The sequence below is a fragment of the Pseudophryne corroboree genome, chromosome 6 (assembly GCF_028390025.1).
Source record: "Pseudophryne corroboree isolate aPseCor3 chromosome 6, aPseCor3.hap2, whole genome shotgun sequence".
NCBI lineage: Eukaryota > Metazoa > Chordata > Amphibia > Anura > Myobatrachidae > Pseudophryne > Pseudophryne corroboree.
Window position 1 is genome coordinate 308,392,440 of NC_086449.1, and position 24,762 is coordinate 308,417,201.

Consider the following 24,762-nt stretch of genomic DNA (forward strand, 5'->3'; position numbering starts at 1 on the left):
CCGTCTTCTACTTAACAGACATTTCAGAAATTCAGTCGCTGACATCGGATCATTCCAATCGTTCACATGACCGGCCTCGCCGCAGTCGTTCACGTTCTCCTGACCAGAGATCGGAGCCTTCAGACCATTCCAGACATTCTCCACAACAGCACAGCAACAGCAGGTGATTTCCCATTAGCATGGATGTAGTAATGTTCGATGTTACACCTGTATGGGGAATATATTTAGTGGGTGCTAGTCTAGACTAATAGATCTTTAGTTATTTATTTATTTTTTATTTTTAACATTTGTCTATTTGATGGGCACTGTCTAAATCAGTTTTTGTGTGTTTGGAGTAGAAAATGTTAAGGGATGACTGCAGGCTGAATTGGGCTTCCTTATTTTGACTAGGAAGCGAGTTTAGAATTGCTACAGTGTTCTCCATACTGAGCGCATCTCTCTGACATAGCACAGATGTTGGAAGTGTAAGCACGCTGTCAGAACACATACACATGCTGCAATAGCACCTTTCATGACTCATGGGAAAAGCAGCTACAGCCTTGTACAAGTTGTCACCTAGAAACAAAGACAGATCACCAGTTTATTCCTACACATATAGAAGGTGATATTGTGCTATTGACTGTCACCACCCTGTTATGTCACCTTTTATTTGCCAGTTGTGTTTGATCATATTTTTATTTGCAAATTAGTCCAGATAGAATGAAAAGCATTCATGGCTCAGTGATATGCTTGCTGGGAAATAGGTAAATTCATGAAAAGATGTATGTGCTTTAGTGATGTGTGTTCTGCTTTTCCTAATACAATCTAATGTACTAGTTGTGTTAGATTCTAAAATGTCAAGAGTGCAATTGTGTCCTCAAGAAAATAATTGTTTAAGTTGAATAGTGGTAAAAATCGGCATATGTAAATAAAATTGTTGGGGTGGGAGAGTATCACATTGGTGTAAACCGTTGAACAGAGATGTTTTTTGAGGTGAGGTTTGTGTAGTGTGTTTATAATGTATTTACATGAAATTGTATAAGGTTACTATTCAATGTGTATAATCATGGCCTTAAAATATGAATTTGAGAGGTCTGTGACTCTTCACATTTAAGTATTGTAAGGCCCTGGTGGTCTCCCTTCATTTGCTTCCAGTACCTGGGTTGGCAGGCCTGCAGGAAAGACAATACAGGTTGAGTCTCCCATATCCAAAGTGCTGAAGTGCTGATTTTTCTGTATTTCTCCAACGTCCTAGAGGGTGCTGGGGACTCCGTAAGGACCATGGGGAATAGACGGGCTCCGCAGGAGATAGGGCACTTCAAGAAAGCTTTGGATTCTGGGTGTGCACTGGCTCCTCCCTCTATGTCCCTCCTCCAGACCTCAGTTTTACACTGTGCCCAGAGGAAGATGGGCGCACTGCAGGGAGCTCTCCTGAGTTCTTTGCATTAGAAAGCATTTTTGTTTGGATTTTTCTATTTTTTACAGGGAGCACTGCTGGCAACAGGCTCCCTGCATCGAGGGACTGGGGAGAGAGGAGCAGACCTACTTAAATGATAGGATCTGCTTCCTCGGCTACTGGACACCATTAGCTCCAGAGGGGGTGAACACAGGTTCGTCCTGGGCGTCCACCCCCGGAGCCACGCCGCTGTTCTCCTCACAAAGCCAGAAGAACAGAAGCAAGATGACGTCTCAGGCGGCAGAAGCCTTCAGCGGCTTCACTGAGGTATCGCACAGCACCGCAGCTGTGCGTCATTGCTCCACACACCTCACACACTCCGGTCACTATATGGGTGCAGGGCGCAGGGGGGGCGACCTGGGCAGCAATAATAACACCTCAAATTATGGCAAAAAGATATATACATGTACAGCTGGGCACTGTACATGTATATAAAAGAGCCCCCGACATTTTTACACAAATTTGAGCGGGACCGAAGCCCGCCGCCAAGGGGGCGGGGCTTCTCCCTCAGCACTATTTTTCTCTCCACAGAACGCTGAGAGGAAGCTCCCCGGACTCTCCCCTGCTTACACACGGTTAAGGGGTGTTTAAAAGAGGGGGGGGGGCACATAATTGGCGGATAAGATATTATACAGCGCTGCTGGGGAAAAACATTGTGTTGGTCTCCAGGGCCATTGCGCTGGGGTGTGTGCTGGCATACTCTCTCTCTGTCTCTCCAAAGGGCCTTAAAGGGGATACTGTCTTCAGAAAAGAGTTTCCCTGTGTGTATGAAGTGTCGGTACGTGTGTGTCGACATGTTTGACGAGGAAGGCTCGCTTAATGTGGAGGGGGAGTGTTTGAATGTCAGGTCGCCGTCTGCAACGCCGACACAGGACTGGGTGGATATGCTGAATGTCTTAAATGCAAATGTGAATCTCCTGCATAAAAGGTTAGACAAGGCTGAGGCTAGGGATCAGTCGGGTAGCCAGACCGTGCCTGTCCCTGTGGCGCCAGGACCTTCAGGGTCTCAAAAGCGCCCCATATCCCAGGTCGCTGACACAGATACCGACACAGATACTGACTCTAGTGTCGACTATGAGGATGCAAAATTACAGCCGAAGGTGGCAAAGGGTATTCGATACATGATTATTGCCATAAAAGAAGTTTTGCATATCACTGAGGAACCCCCTGTCCCTGACACGAGGGTTCACATGTATAAAGGGAAAAAGCCTGAGGTCACGTTTCCGTCCTCATTTGAGGTAAGCGAATTGTGCGAAAAGGCTTGGGAGTCTCTGGATAGGAGACTACATGTTCCCAAAAGGATTCTTATGGCGTATCCTTTTCCACAGAAGGATAGGATACGATGGGAATCTTCGCCTAAAGTAGACAAGGCACTGACACGCTTATCCAAGAAGGTGCTTCCCTCAAGGATCCTGCTGATCGCAAGCAGGAAATTACCATGAAGCACATTTACACACATTCAGGAACTATCGTTAGACCGGCCATGGCGTCGGCCTGGGTTTGTAGTGCTGTCGTGGCATGGGCAGACTCCTTATCTACGGAGATTGACACCTTAGATAGGGATACCATTCTAATGACCATTGAGCATATCAGAGATGCTGCCTTGTATATGAGGGATGCTCAGAGAGATAATTGTTTACTAAGCTCCAGAATAAACGCTATGTCTATTTCTGCTAGGCGACTCTTGTGGACCCGACAGTGGACGGGAGACGCCGACTCAAAGCGGCATATGGAGTCATTGCCTTACAAGGGGGAGGAGTTGTTTAGAGAAGGCCTCTCGGACCTTGTCTCTACTGCTACGGCCGGTAAATCGAATTTTTTACCTTATGTTCCCCCGCAGCATGCTAAGAAGGTACCACATTATCAAATGCAGTCCTTTCGTTCCAATAAAAGCAAGAAGGTACAAGGATCGTCCTTTGTTGCCAGAGGTAAAGGCAAGGGAAAAAAGCTGCACTCTGCTAGTTCCCAAGAGCAGAAGTCCTCCCCTACTTCCGCAAAGTCCACCGCATGACGCTGGGGCTTTCCGGGGGGGAAGGGGGTCAGATCAAGTGGGGGCACGTTTTAGTCTGTTCAGCCACGTCTGGGTTCTCTCACAGGTGGATCCCTGGGCAATAGAGATTGTTTCCCAGGGATACAAACTGGAATTCGAAGACATGCCTCCTCGCCGGTTTTTCAAATCGGCTCTGCCGGCTTCCCCGTCGGAGAGGGAGCTGGTGTTAGCTGCAATTCACAAATTGTACATTCAACAGGTGATAGTCAAAGTTCCTCATCTCCAGCAAGGAGAGTGTTATTATTCATCCCTGTTTGTGGTACCGAAACCGGACGGTTCGGTCAGACCCATTTTAAATCTGAAATCCCTGAACCTGTACTTGAAGAGGTTCAAGTTCAAAATGGAGTCGCTCAGAGCGGTCATCGCCAGCCTGGAGGGAGGGGATTGGATGGTGTCCCTGGACATAAAGGATGCGTACCTTCATGTTCCGTTTTTCCCTTCTCACCAGGCGTTCCTGAGATTTGCAGTACAGGACTGTCACTACCAATTTCAGACGTTGCCGTTTGGTCTTTTCACGACCCCGAGAATTTTCACCAAGGTAATAGCGGAAATGATGGTGCTCCTGCGCAGGCAGGGCGTCACAATTATCCCATACTTGGACGATCTCCTCATAAAGGCGAGATCTCGGGAGAAGTTGCTGGACAGCGTTTCTGTCTGTGAAGACGTTGCAGAGGCACGGCTGGATTCTCAATTTACCGAAATCCCAGCTAGTCCCTGCAACGCGTCTGCCCTTTTTTGGCCTGATTCTAGAAACAGACCAAAAAAGAGTTTTTCTTCCAGTGGAGAAGGCTCAGGAGTTCGTAGCTCTGGTCAGGAACCTATTGAAGCCAAAAAAGGTTTCAGTGCATCATTGCACGAGGGTTCTGGGGAAGATGGTGGCTTCATACGAGGCCATCCCCTTCGGCAGGTTCCATGCAAGGACTTTTTAATGGGACCTATTGGACAAATGGTCCGGGTCCCAACTACACATGCAAAAACGGATCACAGGGCCAGGGTGTCTATCCTGTGGTGGCTGCGCAGTGCTCACCTGGAGGGTCGCAGGTTCGGCATTCAGGACTGGGTCCTGGTGACCACGGACGCGAGCCTCCGAGGTTGGGGAGCTGTCGCACTAGGAAGAAATTTCCAGGGTCTCTGGTCAAGCCTAGAGACTGGTCTCCACATCAATGTCCTGGAGTTGAGGGCCATATACAACGCCCTACGCCAAGCGGAGGAATGGCTTCGGAACAAACCGGTTCTGATTCAGTCAGACAATGTCACGGCAGTGGCTCATGTAAACCGCCAAGGCGGCACAAGGAGCAGTGGCGCCATGGCAGAGGCGACCAGGATTCTACGCTGGGCGGAAGGCCATGTAAGCGCACTATCAGCAGTGTTCATCCCGGGGGTGGACAACTGGGAGGCGGACTTTCTCAGCAGGCACTACCTGCATCCGGGAGAGTGGGGACTACATCAAGAAGTCTTCACACAGATCACGGATCGGTGGGGACTGCCTCAGATAGACATGATGGCGTCCCGCCTCAACAAAAAGCTAAAGAGGTATTGCGCCAGGTCAAGAGACTCTCAGGCGGTTGCGGTAGACGCTCTGGTGACACCTTGGGTGTTCAGGTCGGTCTATGTTTCCTCCTCTACCTCTCATACCCAAGGTGTTGAGGATAATAAGAATAAGAAGGGTCAGAACAATCCTCATTGTTCCAGATTGGCCAAGGAGGACTTGGTATCTGGATCTGCAAGAGTTGCTCACAGAAGATCTGTGGCCTCTTTCTCTAAGGCAGGACCTGCTGCAGCAGGGGCCCTGTATGTTCCAAGACTTACCGCGGCTGCATTTGATGGCATGGCGGTTGAACGCCGGATCCTAGCGGAAAAAGGGATTCCGGAGGAGGTCATTCCTACCCTGATCAAGGCTAGGAAGGATGTGACGTCGAAACATTATCACCGTATATGGCGAAAATATGTTTCTTGGTGTGAGGCCAGAACTGCTCCTACGGAGGAGTTCCAGTTGGGCCGTCTGCTTCACTTCCTTCAAACCGGAGTGAATTTGGGCCTAAAATTAGGGTCCATAAAGGTTAAAATTTCGGCCTTATCCATTTTCTTTCAAAGAGAATTGGCTTCTGTTCCTGAAGTACAGACTTTTGTGAAGGGCGTGCTGCATATTTAGCCTCCCTTTGTACCTCCGGTGGCGCCTTGGGACCTTAACGTGGTATTAAGTTTCCTCAAGTCACCTTGGTTTGAACCACTCAAAACAGTAGAGTTGAAATACCTCACTTGGAAAGTGGTCATGTTGTTGGCCTTTGCTTCTGCAAGGCGGGTTTCGGAATTGTCGGCTTTATCATATAAAAGCCCATACCTGGTTTTTCACGTGGATAGAGCAGAGTTGAGGACTCGTCCTCAATTTCTGCCCAAGGTGGTCTCATCTTTTCATATGAACCAACCTATTGTCGTGCCTGTGGCTACACGGGACTTGGAGGATTCCGAGTCCCTGGATGTGGTCAGGGCTTCGAAGATTTATGTGACCAGAACGGCTAGGATCAGGAAGACCGAAGCTCTGTTTGTTCTGTATGCGGCCAACAAGGTTGGCGCTCCTGATTCAAAGCAGACTATTGCTCGCTGGATCTGTAACACGATTAAGCAGGCGCATTCTTCGGCAGGATTGCCATTGCCTAAATCGGTTAAGGCCCATTCCACTAGGAAGGTGGGCTCTTCTTGGGCGGCTGCCCGAGGGGTCTCGGCACTACAACTGTGCCGAGCTGCTACTTGGTCGGGGTCAAACACCTTTGCAAAGTTCTATAAGTTTGATACCCTGGCTGAGAAGGACCTCCTGTTTGCTCAATCGGTGCTGCAGAGTCATCCTCACTCTCCCGCCCGTTTGGGAGCTTTGGTATAATCCCCATGGTCCTTACGGAATCCCCAGCATCCTCTAGGAAGTTAGAGAAAATAGGATTTTACTTACCGGTAAATCCATTTCTCGTAGTCCGTAGAGGATGCTGGGCGCCCGTCCCAAGTGCTGACTTCTTCTGCAAGACTTGTATATAGTTATTGCTTACATAAGGGTTATGTTATAGTTGATCGGGTTTGAACCGAGGCTATGTTATTGTTCATACTGTTAACTGGGTAGTTTATCACAAGTTATACGGTGTGATTGGTGTGGCTGGTATGAATCTCGCCCTTAGATTACATAAATCCTTTCCTCGTACTGTTCATCTCCTCTGGGCACAGTTTCTCTAACTGAGGTCTGGAGGAGGGACATAGAGGGAGGAGCCAGTGCACACCCAGAATCCAAAGCTTTCTTAAAGTGCCCTATCTCCTGCGGAGCCCGTCTATTCCCCATGGTCTTTACGGAGTCCCCAGCATCCTCTACGGACTATGAGAAATAGGTTTACCGGTAAGTAAAATCTTATTTTTTTAGAATATTTGCATACTATGAGATCTTGTGGATGGGACCCAGGTCCAAACACAGAATGCATTTGTTTCACGTATTCCTCATAGCCTGAAAATAATTGTATACAGTATTTTAATAACTTTGTGCATTAGACAAAGTTATGTGTGCATTGAACCATCAGAAAACAAAGGTGTCACTTTCTCAGTCAAGCTCAAAAAATGCCATATTTTGGAATTTTGGTTAAGGGAGACTCGCCCTGTATACAGTACATAATATGTATTTGTTTCCAGTGAAGTGCACAGCAGAGCATATGGTTAACAGTGCATTTGGATACTGTGGCTTTATGTGAATCAGCACCCTTATATGTAAAGCAAGATTTTGTCCAGATCTACCTTTTCCATAGCACATGTAAAGGCCCGATTCAATTGTTTTGGGTATCTAAAAATCCTGCCTAAATGGGACTTTAGACACCCAAACAAATGTCACGGTTCAATTGTTTTTAAGCGCCCATGCTTAGCGCTGCTAAACAGACCGGATTTAGCCGCCTTAATGGTTAAACCCGTCTAAACTCCCTGCTTTGGGTGCCCAAACTCCAGTTTGGACGCCCAAAATGTTCAGATTACACACGTTTAAAAAATAAATAAAAAAAATTCTCACACCTGAGGAGGCTGCAAGAAAGAATGTGTCCCCTGCGGCTGTTGGGCGTCCAAATGGCAGAACAATTGAATTGCTACCGTTGGGCGCTATCTAGTGGCAGATGTGGAAAAACTTTGAATCAGCCCCTAAATCTCTCTCGCCTTCATTTGCATCAGCAAATGCATTAGAAATTGGTAGGGAAAGCCTTCATCTTCATAAAAGTGTGCCAGATTTAAAAAAAAAAAAAAAGATTCAAATATTTCTGGAACACTGACAGGCATGATATATAGAGGGTGTATGTGCAATTGTAATAATGCATCCCGGTGACTAAAGGCAATCCCCCTACAATTGTGCACTTTCCTTCATCTGGTCTGCCATAGGCAGTCTGTGGATGGTAGACCCCATCTCAACTGTACCCGCAGTAATGGGATTTCCCATAGAGGAGGTCCTAGCGGCAGTAATAGCGTGTAGCAATGATGGGTATCGAAAAAGTGTATGCCAGAAATAAAATGGTGGTACCCTCGGGCTTTAAGGCCTGGAGCTGTTCAATTACAGACCCTTTTTTCTCACCTGATCGGACGTTAACACATTGGAATCCAGGATAAATTCCCAAGCCTGTGTATTAACGAGTTTGCAGGACCCAATTTATTTTCTTTTTAAGTACAGCCTGCTTTCTTGGCTAATTGAATAGCATCGGGAGATAATTAGCCTGCGGTAAATTACCACAGCTATTTACATTCCTCACCTATGTTTGTGTTTGTGCATGGGACCAGGCTTGAGGTATAATTGTTTAGTAGGGTACCTTATTGGTGTAAACCTTTTGGTTCTCAACTCCAGTCCTCAAGCCAGCCAATTAAATTAAAACTTGTAATGGAAATACCCTCTGTGCCAGAAACTTATATTTGTTTGTGAATCTCTAGTTCAAGAGGGCTTCAAGCATCCAATGTCTGACCTGAATGCTTTGCTTATCATGGTTACTGACTAACTGCAAATAACCTGGCTCATGTACAGAAAGACATTTACTTTCTAAGCACAAAGGCAGTGATTGGAATAACTTGGTTATCTGGTGTTTGAAATAAATGGTTTTCCAGTGCAATATGCTGTGGGGAGACACATTTCTTCTCTCACCCCTCCTTCCCCCAATGCTGGTGAGAAGAAATCTGGTTTATGCTGCATGAACAGTGAGATGAAAATTAACAATTGAATTGCGCCCCACTATCTCCCGTCACTTTAGACGGGAGATCGTTTGCGCAAAAACAATGGAATTCCAACCATAGTGTAGCCAGTATTGGAACAGGACTTGTTCTTACACATTTATTCTTGTTCTGTCTATTGCTTACTGCATGATCTCTTCCTTACTGGTTTAATATATATATAGATATACACACGTTATAGCGATAACACTGACAAAGCTGCAGATCACCTGCTTGAATTCAATTATATTTATCATAGCAGCAAAAAACCTTCAAATGTTGTCCTCCTTGGATCGTAATGACATAGCTTTTTAAAGACAGCTTGTACCCTTGTTGTCCTCTATTAACTATAATTACAGGAAACATGTTCCAATAAAGATAACCTTTTCTAGACCGTAAGAACAAAGAACGAGCCTGTTCAGTAAGATAAAGAAGGCTTTAAATTTATTTTTATATATTATATTATATTATATAATTTTTTATTTATTTATTTTGGATCACTTGTAAACAGTCATAGCATGATCACGTCAGGTTTGTCAGTCTGACCAGACAAAATCATGATTTCTATTCAATTTGACCTTGACAGTATAGTGTTATATTCTTTTATTCATCAATCATTGTACGGTAGTAAAATAAAGTGCAAGTATGCATAGCATTGTATAACATAGTGCTAAATTACCATATCACCTATCACTTTAGATTGAGCGATATGCAATTGTATGGGTGCCCATTGTTTTCAGCGCTGTGTGCGCCCAGAAGTACCAGGTTTAGCCACGCAAAAAAACTAAACCCGAATAAATTACTGGGCACAATGCAAAAAGTGTTGTTTAGATGCCTAGTTTGTTGATTTTAAAGATTAAAATGTTTTAACAGTTGATTCTATACAATAAAATGAAAAAATACATTGTAAAGAATAGTAAATGCTACAGTAAACAATTGAGTCCTATCCGGTCTACGGCTGACTTGCTATACAGTGTGCCACCCACACATGCAGAAATGAATTCTCACGTGTGTGGGGAAAGTAAAACCATATGTGTAAATCTATTTCCTATATTCATATATGCTTATATTGACATCTACTTTTGAAATGGTGCTGTGCAGTCTAGTCATGCTCACTGTTTTTGTTTTCGATACTCTGCTTATTAAATTGTTTGAGACTATAGTTGAATAAGATGTTGGTGTAATTAGTAAAAGGGCACATGTATTGAATTTTTTTTGTTGCAAAGTATGTATAAAAGTCTGAGTAATGTGCATGCTTTTATACTGCATAGTACACCTATTTTAGGTTGGTACATTTGGTGTAGTGTCGTATTCCTTTGAGTAACTTGTTGTTGTTCCTGCAGCACACGGAGTAAAGAGGATGAAAGGGTATCAAAACCTGCAGCTTTATCGACACCTGTGAAAAATACAAATAGTGCATCCCTGTCCAGAGCAGCAGAGGAACCCTTGCTAGAAAGAGCTGAAAAGCTGACGCCTCCTCTTCCAGGTATAAACTGAGCCATTACTTTGGTAATTTTTATCTTCTTTATTTCTCTTGTATTATATTTATATTCTGTTACAGTTTCACTGTATGAAAAATGATTTGAGGTGTTTCTCTTCTTGATGGTGGACTACTCATACTTTGGATGGAATTAATTTCTCATTGCAGTGATGTAGCTCCTGGGTTAACTGCATTGCACCCTGCACATAACACGGGAGAAGCAGCTTACAGCTACTAATGCACGGGGCTTAGTCATGGTGAATTGCAGCTTCCGGCTTACGTGTCTAACGAGATACTGTTATCACACTCTAAAGGGCCCCATACACTAGTCGATTTTACACTATTTCATATAATCCCTATATGTCCGTCTGATATATTGTATGAAATTGTGTACAGTCGTATGTGTTTTAGATCGTATCCAATCTGATGCGCGTCCCCATGGCTGTCGGATAGGATCCCCTGGTCTTTGGTGCTGCACTAATGATATATCGGAATTGGATGGAATCGGATGAAAAAAGTGTGTTTTTTTGTGCATGTGATATATCGCATGCGATGTATCACAGGGAAATTTGACTGGCATTGTCACTCCCAGCCCCCGTAGCCCTCTATTCAGCCCATCAGATATATCTTATGGTACAATTGTATGCCATACGATATATTGCATGCGATGTATAGCCCCTTCATCAATCGCATGCGATATAGCTTATACAAAAATAGCACAAAAGTACCAAATCGTATGGAATCACTCCCGGGAAAGTCACGGGGGAGTTCAAGGGTAATTACCTCCGACTTCAGCCTCAGACATATTGTTATAGTGTATGGGGCCCTTAAGACAGCTACTAGCTACACAGCACTAGTTAACGCGGATTTCTCTGACGTCCTAGTGGATGCTGGGAACTCCGTAAGGACCATGGGGAATAGCGGCTCCGCAGGAGACTGGGCACAAAAGTAAAGCTTTAGGACTACCTGGTGTGCACTGGCTCCTCCCCCTATGACCCTCCTCCAAGCCTCAGTTAGATTTTTGTGCCCGGCCGAGAAGGGTGCACACTAGGGGCTCTCCTGAGCTTCTTAGTGAAAGTTTAGTTTTAGGTTTTTTATTTTCAGTGAGACCTGCTGGCAACAGGCTCACTGCATCGAGGGACTAAGGGGAGAAGAAGCGAACTCACCTGCGTGCAGAGTGGATTGGGCTTCTTAGGCTACTGGACACCATTAGCTCCAGAGGGACCGAACACAGGCCCAGCCTCGGAGCTCGGTCCCAGAGCCGCGCCGCCGGCCCCCTTACAGAGCCAGAAGCAAGAAGAGGTCCGGAAAAATCGGCGGCAGAAGACATCCTGTCTTCACCAAGGTAGCGCACAGCACTGCAGCTGTGCGCCATTGCTCCTCAGCACTGCAGCTGTGCGCCATTGCTCCTCAGCACACTTCGGTCACTGAGGGTGCAGGGCGCTAGGGGGGGGCGCCCTGAGCAGCAATAAAAACACCTTGGCTGGCGAAAATACATCACATATAGCCCCCAGGGCTATATGGATGAATTTTAACCCCTGCCAGATTCCACAGAAAAACGGGAGAAAAGGCCGCCGAGAAAGGGGCGGAGCCTATCTCCTCAGCACACTGGCGCCATTTTCTCTCACAGCTCCGTTGGAGGGAAGCTCCCTGGCTCTCCCCTGCAGTTACTACACTACAGAAAGGGGTTAAAAAAGAGAGGGGGGCACTAATTAGGTGCAGTATAACAATACAGCAGCTATAAGGGGAAAAACACTTATATAAGGTTATCCCTGTACATATATATATATATAGCGCTCTGGTGTGTGCTGGCATACTCTCCCTCTGTCTCCCCAAAGGGCTAGTGGGGTCCTGTCCTCTATCAGAGCATTCCCTGTGTGTGCGCTGGGTGTCGGTGCGTTGTGTCGACATGTATGAGGAGGTAAATGAGGTGGAGGTGGAGCAATTGCCTGTAACAGAGATGTCACCCCCTAGGGAGTCGACACCTGAGTGGATGAGCTTATGGAAGGAATTATGTGACAGTGTCAGCTCTTTACAAAAGATTGATGACATGAGACAGCCGGCGACTCAGCCTGTGCCTGTCCAGGTGTCTCAAAAGCCATCAGGGGCTCTAAAACGCCCGTTACCGCAGATGGCAGATACAGACGCCGACACGGATACTAACTCCAGTGTCGACGATTAAGAGACGAATGTGACTTCCAGTAGGGCCACACGTTACATGATTGAGGCTATGGAAAATGTTTTTACACATTTCTGATAATACCAGTACCACTAAAAAGGGTATTATGTTGGGTGAGAAAAAACTGCCTGTAGTTTTTCCTGCATCTGAGGAATTAAATGAAGTGTGTGATGATGCGTGGGTTTCCCCCGATAAAAACTGTTAATTCCTAAAAAGTTATTAGCATCATACCCCTTCCCGCCAGAGGATAGGGCACGTTGGGAAACACCCCTTAGGGTGAATAAAGCGCTCACACGCTTGTCTAAACAGGTGGCACTACCGTCCCCGGATACGGCCGCCCTTAAGGAACCTGCTGACAGAAAGCAGTAAAATATCCTACAATGTATATACACTCACACGGGTGTGATACTGCGACCAGCAATCGCCTCAGCCTGGATGTGCAGTGCTGGGGTGGCTTGGTCGGATTCCCTGACTGACAATATTGATACCCTAGATAGGGACAGTATATTACTAACTATAGAGCATTTTAAAGGATGCATTTCTATATATGCGTGATGCACAGAGGGATATTTGCCGACTGCCATCAAGAGTAAGTGCGCTGTCCATTTCTGCCAGAAGAGGGTTATGGACAAGACAGTGGTCAGGTGATGCTGATTCCAAAAGGCATATGGAAGTATCGCCTTATAAAAGGGAGGAGTTATTTGGGGTAGGTCTAACAGACCTGGTGGCCACGGCAACGGCTGGAAAATCCAAATTTTTACCCCAGGTAGCTTCTCAACCTAAGAAGACGCCATATTATCAGGCGCAGTCCTTTCGGCCCCATAAGGGCATGCGGGCAAAAGGCGCCTCATTTCTGCCCCGTGGCAGAGGGAGAGGAAAAAGGCTGCAGCAAACAGCCAATTCCCAGGAACAAAAGCCCTCTCCCGCCTCCGCAAAGTCCTCAGCATGACGCTGGGGCTTTACAAGCGGTCTCAGGCACGGTGGGGGCCCGTCTCAAGAAATTCGAGACGTCTCCCCCTCGCCGTTTCATAGAGTCTGCTTTACCGACGTCTCCCTCAGACAGGGAGACAGTATTGCAAGCCATTCACAGGCTGTATTCCCAGCAGGTGATGATCAAGGTACCCCTCCTGCAACAGGGAAAGGGGTACTATTCCACACTATTGTGGTACCGAAGCCGGACGGCTCGGTGAGACCAATTTTAAATCTAAAATCCTTGAACACTTACATACAAAGGTTCAAATTCAAGATGGAGTCACTCAGAGCAGTGATTGCAAACCTGGAAGAAGGGGACTATATGGTCTCTCTGGACATCAAAGATGCTTACCTACATGTCCCAATTTACCCTTCTCACCAAGGGTACCTCAGGTTTGTGGTACAGAACTGTCACTATCAGTTTCAGACGCTGCCGTTTGGATTGTCCACGGCACCCCGGGTCTTTACCAAGGTAATGGCCGAAATGATGATACTCCTTCGAAAGAAGGGAGTTTTAGTTATCCCTTACTTGGACGATCTCCTGATAAGGGCAAGATCCAGGGAACAGTTGGAAGTCGGGGTAGCACTATCTCAGATAGTGCTGCGGCAGCACGGTTGGATTCTCAATATTCCAAAATCGTAGCTGATCCCGACGACACGTCTTCTATTCCTAGGGATGATCCTGGACACAGTCCAGAAAAAGGTGTTTTCTCCCGGAGGAGAAAGCCAGGGAGTTATCCGAACTAATCAGAAACCTTAAACCAGGCCAAGTGTCAGTGCATCAGTGCACAAGGGTCCTGGGAAAAATGGTGGCTTCCTACGAAGCAATTCCATTCGGCAGATTCCACGCAAGAACTTTCCAGTGGGACCTGCTGGACAAATGGTCCGGATCGCATCTTCAGATGCATCAGCGGATAACCCTGTCACCAAAGACAAGGGTGTCTCTCCTGTGTTGGTTGCAGAGTGCTCATCTTCTAGAGGGCCGCAGATTCGGCATTCAGGACTGGGTCCTGGTGACCACGGATGCCAGCCTGCGAGGCTGGGGAGCAGTCACACAGGGAAGAAATTTCCAGGGCTTGTGGTCAAGCCTGGAGACATCACTTCACATAAATATTTTGGAGCTAAGGGCCATTTACAATGCCCTAAGCCAAGCAAGACCTCTGCTTCAAGGTCAGCCGGTGCTGATCCAGTCGGACAACATCACGGCAGTCGCCCACGTAAACAGACAGGGCGGCACAAGAAGCAGGAGGGCAATGGCAGAAGCTGCAAGGATTTTTCGCTGGGCGGAAAATCATGTGATAGCACTGTCAGCAGTGTTCATTCCGGGAGTGGACAACTGGGAAGCAGACTTCCTCAGCAGGCACGACCTCCACCCGGGAGAGTGGGGACTTCACCCAGAAGTCTTCCACATGATTGTAAACCATTGGGAAAAACCAAAGGTGGACATGATGACGTCCCGCCTAAACAAAAAATTGGACAGGTATTGCGCCAGGTCAAGGGACCCTCAGGCAATAGCTGTGGACGCTCTGATAACACCGTGGGTGTACCAGTCAGTGTATGTGTTCCCTCCTCTTCCTCTCATACCAAAAGTACTGAGAATTATAAGACGGAGGGGAGTAAGAACTATACTCGTGGCTCCGGATTGGCCAAGAAGGACTTGGTACCCGGAACTTCAAGAGATGCTCACGGAGGACCCGTGGCCTCTACCTCTAAGAAGGGACCTGCTCCAGCAAGGACCCTGTCTATTCCAAGACTTACCGCGGCTGCGTTTGACGGCAGGGCGGTTGAACGCCGGATCCTGAAGGAAAAAGGCATTCCGGATGAAGTCATCCCTACCCTGGTCAAGCCAGGAAGGATGTAATCGCAAAGCATTATCACCGCATTTGGCGAAAATATGTTGCGTGGTGCGAGGCCAGTAAGGCCCCGATGGAGGAATTTCAACTAGGTCGATTCCTGCATTTCCTGTAAACAGGAGTGTCTATGGGCCTAAAATTGGGGTCCATTAAGGTTCAAATTTCGGCCCTGTCAATTTTCTTCCAGAAAGAACTAGCTTCACTACCTGAAGTTCAGATGTCTGTAAAAGGGGTACTGCATATACAGCCTCCTTTTGTGCCTCCAGTGGCACCTTGGGATCTCAATGTAGTTTTGGGGTTCCTAAAGTCACATTGGTTTGAACCACTTGAATCTGTGGAGTTAAAATATCTCACATGGAAAGTGGTCATGTTGTTGACCCTGGCCTCGGCTAGGCACGTGTCAGAATTGGCGGGCTTTATCCTGTAAAAGCCCTTATCTGATCTTCCATTCAGACAGGTCGGAATTGAGGACTCGTCCTCATTTTCTCCCTAAGGTGGTTTCAGTGTTTCATCTGAACCAACCTATTGTGGTACCTGCGGCTACTAGTGACTTGGAGGACTCCAAGTTGTGGGACGTAGTCAGGGCCTTGAAAATATGTTTCCAGGACGGCTGGAGTCAGGAAATCTGACTCGCTGTTTATCCTGTATGCACCCAACAAGCTGGGTGCTCCTGCTTCTAAGCAGATTTGTAGTACAATTCGTTGGATTTGTAGTACAATTCAGCTTGCACATTCTGTGGCAGGCCTGCCACAGCCAAAATCTGTAAAAGCCCATTCCACAAGGAAGGTGGGCTCATCTTGGGCGGCTGCCCGAGGGGTCTCGGCGTTACAACTTTGCCGAGCAGCTACTTGGTCAGGGGCAAACACGTTTGCTAAATTCTACAAATTTGATACCCTGGCTGAGGAGGACCTGGAGTTCTCTCATTCGGTGCTGCAAGTCATCCGCACTCTCCCGCCCGTTTGGGAGCTTTGGTATAATCCCCATGGTCCTTACGGAGTTCCCAGCAGCCACTAGGACGTCAGAGAAAATAAGAATTTACTTACCGATAATTCTATTTCTCGTAGTCCGTAGTGGATGCTGGGCGCCCATCCCAAGTGCGGATTGTCTGCAATACTTGTACATAGTTATTGTTACAAAAATCGGGTTATTATTGTTGTGAGCCATCTTTTCAGAGGCTCCTCTGTTATGCTGTTAACTGGGTTCAGATCACAGGTTGTACGGTGTGATTGGTGTGGCTGGTATGAGTCTTACCCGGGATTCAAAATCCTTCCTTATTGTGTACGCTCGTCCGGGCACAGTATCCTAACTGAGGCTTGGAGGAGGGTCATAGGGGGAGGAGCCAGTGCACACCAGGTAGTCCTAAAGCTTTACTTTTGTGCCCAGTCTCCTGCGGAGCCGCTATTCCCCATGGTCCTTACGGAGTTCCAAGCATCCACTACGGACTACGAGAAATAGAATTATCGGTAAGTAAATTCTTATTTTCTGTTTCCAGGAGGGAGCGAGAAAAATCTGTTATTTGTGGTTTTACCAAGAGAGCAATTATATAGCTCCGGGCACTTAACCCGAGAGCTTCATCCCTGCTATGAAAATTGAATTCCCTCCTTTTAAAGTTTCCATACCCACTTGCAATGCTACACTTGTTCAGAAGTGTTGAGAACACTGCTAGATTTATTCATTTTTGCTTTAGTGACCACGTTGGAGAAAGCCTTTTCAAACCCTGGTTTGAATTATTATTATTTTTTTAATAGCTGAAAGTTTAAAACAGTGGGTGTAAGGCTTTATGCTACCACTACTTACCTGTATGTTTGTGGTTTGGTAATGCACCTGACTTCACACTGTTGTTTTCAGGTCATAGGGGCACCTACAGAATCACTACTTTTGCATCCCTTGGTGAAATGTTTGTAAAATATATTTCCCAACACCTTTATCAGAATTGCTGGGTTCAGTCAATAAGAATAACCAGAATTTTAGAGTAGGTCCTAGAGCTAGCTTGGGCCTGCTGTGTGATAATACAGCTTCAGTCCACTATTATAATTACAGTGTGGTAACTTATATTCGAGAATGGAAGCAGCTTCGCGCTGCAGCAGAAGGTAAGCCAGACATAATGCTCTATTTTGGACGTCCCTGCGAACGAGTTTTCATCTAGAGATGTAGAGCAAATGACATTGTGAGGAGGGACCTCTACAATTTAGATGAAGGTTTATTAGTATTAATCTATACAAACATTTTTTTGAATTGAAAATTAAAATAATTGGTTATTTGTGTTTATTCTGTGAGCTCTTACATACCACTTAATGAAGTCTGCTTATGACCAATCCTGTAAAATGGGAGTACGGCATGAATAGCAAATGTTAGCTACAATCTAGTCAATAGTATCTAACAAACCATAATATAGAAAATATAAATTACGTTGACTTTTTGGGGGCGTTTTTGTGCACATCTATTTATTTAATCGGCTTAGCAGTATTTTCATGAGAGGAACTACTACGCAATGACAAAATCTATTTTGATGGTTCAAATGTCATTCGATAGGGTGTGAGATGTAAATGTGCAGTAAGGTTGCAGAATTTTGATAATTAGGTTGTTGAAGAATAATGCGTCAGTCGTGAATTTGGGTTGTAAATTGCAGTGGAGTCTTTGCTACTTTTTTTTCCTGCCGAAATTCAGTTGATAGAATGAAATCTTTATAAATACTGTATCTCAAAAGTTCACACTTTTGGTGCACAGTAAACTTTTGGGATACATTAAACTTTAGATCAGTGGTTCCCAAACTCTGTCATCAAGGACCACCAACAGTTCATGAGGTGTATTAATTACTTACCGACACATTTTTGAAGGTCCAGTGGTGGAGCTAATTATGTCACTTGTGATACTGTGAGGAAACCTGGAAAACGTGAACTGCTGGGGTGTCCTTGAGGACAGAGTTTGGGAACCACTGCTTTAGATGAACGCATTGTCCAACACACTACATTTTTTATTTTATTTTTTTGGATCGATTTTGTGCAACGCGGTTGACTAGTACAACTCTAGAGCTTTGTGTTGCTTGGATTGGTTACAGCTGTCATGAGCTAGTGATAACATTCTTAAGTTTTACAAGAAGTGAAAATAAACTTTAAATTATGAATAGTCCATAAATTAGACTTCATTTTTACCTTCTTCACTTCTTATAATTTGTCTTGTAGGGACTCCTCCTGCATTATTAGATTTCCTCAAAGGACTATATAACTACATAACTACAATATGTTCAGTTATTTAAAAGCTTACTTGACCTGCATCTAGGATTTGGCACTTTAATTGTACTTTGTAAAGTTTATTGATGCTGGGTGAATAATGTGGAGGTTTGATCGTACCGTCTTTTTATTTTCAAATATTTGTACACATTACGCAGAGAATATTTTTTATCAGTCTCTTACATCTCGTTCTGCTGCCATTGCGCTTTCCCTCGCACTTCCATGGGTCGGCACTACCATAATTGGCTGATATGTTTGCAAACGTGTGACCCAGCAGGTTACAATTCTAATTAAATTCCTCCTTATATTGAAGGCACTTATACACACACACACACACACACACACACACACACACACACACACACACACACACACACACACACACACACACACGCCTCAGTTTTATATAACCTCCCAGTAGGTTTATGGATTGTGAGAGGAAACTGAAGCACCCAGAGGCAACACACAATATACAATCTCCACAGATAGGACTTTGGTGGGAATCCACATCTCAGTTCTGTTTTGCAGCAAGTAGTATGCCAGTATGCTGCACCACCTTCCTGATGGGGCTAACTTTAGACGTAGTCTGTGTTGTCTAGTTGTAATATATTCCATGAACAAAGAGGGTGTTATCCTCTTATTAATGCTGATCTAAATATAAATTCTGTAAGCAAGAGCGGCTCAGGAGTTTAAATTGTATATGTAGCGGCATAGCTGAGCACCACTTGTTATATTGCATGGCTCATTGTATATAAGAGAGAGACAGCCTCTACAGATTACACACATGATCTCTCCATACATTTTTATGCATAGGTAGTATTTTTTAAATACATTTAAAAGACTGACTAAAATAAGAGTGAACATGAGAAATGCTTAGGTTTCATCACTGTCAGTCAGTGCTTAGGGCAGACATCACAGATTCTAAGCACTACTTGTATCCAGCCACAGCTCTTTCTACTTCTGCTTTAGAATTGTTCTTCTTACTCTTCCTCACAGACTTCTTCTAGCTAAGAAGTATTCTTATATATAGGCGTTTCAAAGTCTTTATTCATGTACTGTATTTCTAATTTTTCTATTGTTGTCTTGCTGAGATATCCAACACCTTTTCAGCTTCAATTTGTTTGGTGGCCCTGGGGCATTTTTTTCTGTCATTTTTTCGTAGTAGGTATATATATATATATATATGTGTATATATATATATATATATATATATATATACTCCTTCTCAAATCACGGCACTGGAGACCAATTTCATATGCAATAGAAAGCTTGTATTGTAGGTAGACGCACGTTTCGGAGCTTCTGCTCCTTCCTCAGTACCATACAAGAACAAAATACAAATGACAATACACACATTTAAATACCTGTGGAGGTCCCGTCCAGCACCGCCGCCGTCCCCCTGGTTCCCGTTCATCACCGCTGCTCTCACTTCCGTTTCCGCTCTTGACCTCATGTTGCTAGGTAACACTGTGCTTGCGCGTCACCAGCCCCACAGTCAATAGAACAGGGCGTCACTGATACTGCAGCTCCGGAACTGGTTCACCCGGGGTCTATGGCACAAGCCTGACAGGGACCACAACAAAAGTAAACACATAAAACAGACATTAAAGAGAAAAAGCAAAACAATGACATTAACATTAAACATATATATCCTAACTAAAGTACAAAAAAACCACTATTAATTAAGGATCAGTTGAAAATGCATAGGTAACTAAGGAAACTATCTCACGGCACTATTACCCAAAACATCGCTCACTCGGAACCATGTACCCCAGTGAGTTCTACCTGCGGGGCATATACCCTCTCAACAATAAAGTGCTGTGCTGCCGCTACATAACATTCCAATTTATCTTGTCATTCAGACCAAAAGGGGTGAATGTGTTAAGTCTCAGAATCCATCTTGATTCCTTTTCCAACAACCATTTAGCCCTGTCGCCTCCCCGCAAAGTAAGTGGGACATGGTCTATGCCAAAATAGCTTAAATCGCTTAGTTTATGGCCTGCTTGTTTAAAATGGCGCGCCACAGGTTGGTCTATTACCTTACCCTCTAGAGTGAGCTTGATAGCAGACCTGTGGGCTGCCATCCTCTCGCTAAGCTTACGTACTGTCTGGCCTATGTAGTACAGACCACATGGACAGACTATAATATATACCACAAACGAAGTGCTACATGTAATGACGTATCTAATGTCATATTTTTTGTCATTAATGTGTGGGTGCTTGAAATCTTTGCACACCACCATGTAGCGACATGTAGCACATTTGGGGCATCTATAACAACCGGGAGCCTTGCGATAGACATTGGGTGCATCACCCATGCCCATGCCTGTTATGTCCGTACGTACCAGTCGGTCCCTTAGATTTCGCCCTCTCCTGAACGCTGCAACTGGTCTAATTTCCCTAAAACTAGGGAGTTCAGGATCTGATGCTACAATAGGCCAAAGGGCCTTAGAGGCCCTATGTATAATGGGGCTGGCTACCGAAAAATCACTGCTCCAAGGGAGGATGGTACTTTCTTTGTTCTTATTTGATGTAAGCAAATCACTACGGGACATACCCAATACTTTCTGTTTTTGTGTCTGCAATAGATGTCTATCATACCCTCGACGCTCAAATTTTTAAACCATTTCATCCAAAAGTTGAGGTACTTTACTCTGATCACTAGTGATGCGTGCCACGCGCATCATTTGTGATACTGGTAGACCCCTCTTTAGTGCAGGAGGGTGGTGGCTAGAGGCGATCAGCAATGTGTTGCGATCCGTGGGTTTAGAATATATTTCTGACTGTAAAACCCCTTCTTCTAGCATCACTTTAACATCTAAGAAATTAGCTACCTTGTTATCACATGAGTATGTAAACTTAATTGGAGATGATGCATTATTGATCTCCAACATGAGGGCCTCAAAAGTTAACAGATCACCTCCCCACAATATTTCTCTAACGTCCTAGTGGATGCTGGGAACTCCGTAAGGACCATGGGGAATAGCGGGCTCCGAAGGAGGCTGGGCACTCTAGAAAGATTTATGACTACCTGGTGTGCACTGGCTCCTCCCACTATGACCCTCCTCCAAGCCTCAGTTAGATCTTGTGCCCGGCCGAGGTTGGATGCACACTAGAGGCTCTCCTGAGCCCTTAGAAAGAAAGTATAGATTTAGTTTTTTTATTTTCAGTGAGACCTGCTGGCAACCGGCTCACTGCAGCGAGGGACTAAGGGGAGAAGAAGCGAACTCGCCTGCTTGCAGCCGGATTGGGCTTCTTAGGCTACTGGACACCATTAGCTCCAGAGGGATCGACCGCAGGCCCAGTCCTTGGTGTTCGGTCCCGGAGCCGCGCCGCCGTCCCCCTTACAGAGCCAGAAGCAAGAAGAGGTCCGGAAAAACGGCGGCAGAAGACATCAGTCTTCACCAAGGTAGCGCACAGCACTGCAGCTGTGCGCCATTGCTCCTCATGCACACCACACACTCCGGTCACTGATGGGTGCAGGGCGCTGGGGGGGGGTGCTCTGAGCAGCAATATAAACACCTTGGCTGGCAAAAATACATCACATATAACCCCCAGGGCTATATGGATGTATATTAACCCCTGCCAGATTCCATAAAAATGCGGGAGAAAAGTCAGCGAAAAAGGGGCGGAGCCTATCTCCTCAGCACACTGGCGCCATTTTTCCCTCACAGCTCCGTTGGAGGGAAGCTCCCTGGCTCTCCCCTGCAGTCTACACTACAGAACAGGGTTAAAACAGAGAGGGGGGGCACTAAATTTAGGCGCAGTATAAATGATATAAAAGCAGCTATAGGGGGCATAACTCAGTTAGTCCCTGCATTATATAGCGCTCTGGTGTGTGCTGGCATACTCACTCTGTCCCCCCAAAGGGCTTTTGTGGGTCCTGTCCTCATTGGAGCATTCCTTGTGTGTGTGCGGTGTGTCGGTACGGCTGTGTCGACATGTTTGATGAGGAGACTTATATGGAGGCGGAGCAGATGCCGATAAATGAGATGTCGCCCCTGTGGGCCGACACCAGAGTGGATGGATAGGTGGAAGGTATTAACCGACAGTGTCAACTCCTTACATAAAAGGCTGGATGACGTAACAGCTATGGGACAGCCGGCTTCTCAGCCCGCGCCTGCCCAGACGTCTCAAAGGCCATCAACGCTCCCTCAGATGGCAGACACAGATGTCGACACGGATTCTGACTCCAGTGTCGACGAGGTTGAGACATATACACAATCCACTAGGAACATCCGTTACATGATCCCGGCAATATAAAATGTGTTACACATTTCTGACATTAACCCAAGTACCACTAAAAACAAAGGGTTTTATGTGTGGGGAGAAAAAGCAGGCAGTGTTTTGTTCCCCCATCAAATGAGTGAATGAAGTGTGAAAAAGCGTGGGTTTCCCCGATAAGAAACTGGTAATTTCTAACAAGTTACTGATGGCGTACCCTTTCCCGCCAGAGGATAAGTTACGCTGGGAGATATCCCCTAGGGTGGATAAGGCGCTCACACGTTTGTCAAGGTGGCACTGCCGTCTTAGGATACGGCCACTTTGAAGGTACCTGCTGATAAATAGCAGGAGGCTATCCTGAAGTCTGTAATTACACACTCAGGTACTAGACTGAGACCTGGAGACTGCTGCAGCGTGGTCTGTACCCCTTTCAAACAGGGATACTATTTTGCGAACATAAGACGTCGTCTTATATTTGAGGGATGCACAGAGGAATATTTTGCCGGCTGGCATCCTGAATTATTGCAATGTCCATTCTGTCAGGAGGGTATTGGAGACCCGACACTGGACAGGTGATGCTGACTTTAAAAGGCACATAGAGCCTTATAAGGGTGAGGAATTGGTTGGGGATGGTCTCTGGGACCTCGTATCCACAGCAACAGCTGGGATGAAAATATTTTACCTCAGGTTTCCTCACAGCCTAAGAAACGCACTGTATTATCAGGTACAGTCCTTTCGGCTTCAAAAAAGCAGGCGGGTCAAACGAGGGAAGAGGGAAAAAGCTGCACCAGCAGCCAGTCCCCAGAATCAAAATTCTTCCCCTGCTTCCTCTGAGTCCACCGCATGACGCGGGGGCTCCACAGGCGTAGCCAGGTACGGTGGGGGGCCGCCTCAAAAATTTCAGCGATCAGTGGGCTCGCTCACAGGTGGATCCCTGGATCCTTCAAGTAGTATCTCAGGGGTACAAGCTGGAAGTCGAGGCGTCTCCCCCCCGCCGTTTACTCAAATCTGCCTTGCCGACAACTCCCTCAGGCAGGGAGGCTGTGCTAGAGGCAATTCACAAGCTGTATTCCCAGCAGGTGATAGTCAAGGTGCCCCTACTTCAACAAGGACGGGGTTACTATTCCACACTGTTTGTGGTACCGAAACCAGCCGGTTCGGTGAGACCCATTTTAAAATGGAAATCCTTGAACACTTACATAACAAAGTTCAAGATGGAATCGCTCAGGGCGGTTATTGCAAGCCTGGACGAGGGGGATTACATGGTATCCCTGGACATCAAGGATGCTTACCTGCATGTCCCTATTTACCTTCCTCACCAGGAGTACCTCAGATTGTGGTACAGGATTGCCATTACCAATTCCAGACACTACCGTTTGGACTGTCCACGGCACCGAGGGTGTTTACCAAGGTAATGGCAGAAATGATGATACTCCTTCAAAAAAAAGGGAGTTTTTATTTATCCCATACTTGGATGATCTCCTTATAAAGGCAAGGTCCAGGGAGCAGTTACTTGTCGGAGTAGCACTATCTCAGGAGGTGCTACAACATCATGGCTGGATTCTGAACATTCCAAAGTCACAGCTGGTTCCTTCCACTCGCTTACTGTTCCTGGGGATGATTTTGGACACAGAACAGAAAAAAGTGTTTCTCCCGCAGGAGAAAGCCAAGGAGCTGTCATCTCTAGTCAGAGACCTCCTAAAACCAAAAAGGGTATCGGTGCATCGTTGCACACAAGTCCTGGGAAAAATGGTGGCTTCATACGAAGCAATTCCATTCGGCAGGTTCCATGCGAGGACCTTCCCGTGAGACCTCTTAGATAAGTGGTCGGGATCGCATCTTCAAATGCATCAAATGATAACCCTGTCACCAAGGACCAGGGTGTCTCTACTGTGGTGGATGCAGGGTGCTCATCTTCTAGAGGGCCGCAGTTTCGGCATACAGGACTGGGTCCTGGTGACCACGGATGCCAGCCTTCAAGGCTGGGGAGCAGTCACACAGGGAAGAAACTTCCAGGGCCTATGGTCAAGTCAGGAGACTTCCCTACATATAAATTCTGGAACTGAGGGCCATTTACAATGCCCTAAGTCAGGCAAGACCCCTGCTTCAAAACCAGCCGGTACTGATACAGTCAGAC

General features: G+C 46.0%; 1 protein-coding gene across 10 annotated transcripts in view; it reads left to right on the forward strand.

Moving 5' to 3' along the window:
- Window positions 1-24,762, forward strand: part of TJP1 (tight junction protein 1) — an 805,169-nt gene that overhangs the window by 685,230 nt on the left and 95,177 nt on the right. For all 10 annotated transcript variants that reach the window (XM_063926229.1, XM_063926221.1, XM_063926222.1 and 7 more), the window contains 2 exons: window positions 19-163; window positions 10,031-10,173. In XM_063926229.1, the coding sequence (XP_063782299.1) occupies window positions 19-163; window positions 10,031-10,173 (288 nt within the window). The remainder of the gene's footprint in view (window positions 1-18; window positions 164-10,030; window positions 10,174-24,762) is intronic.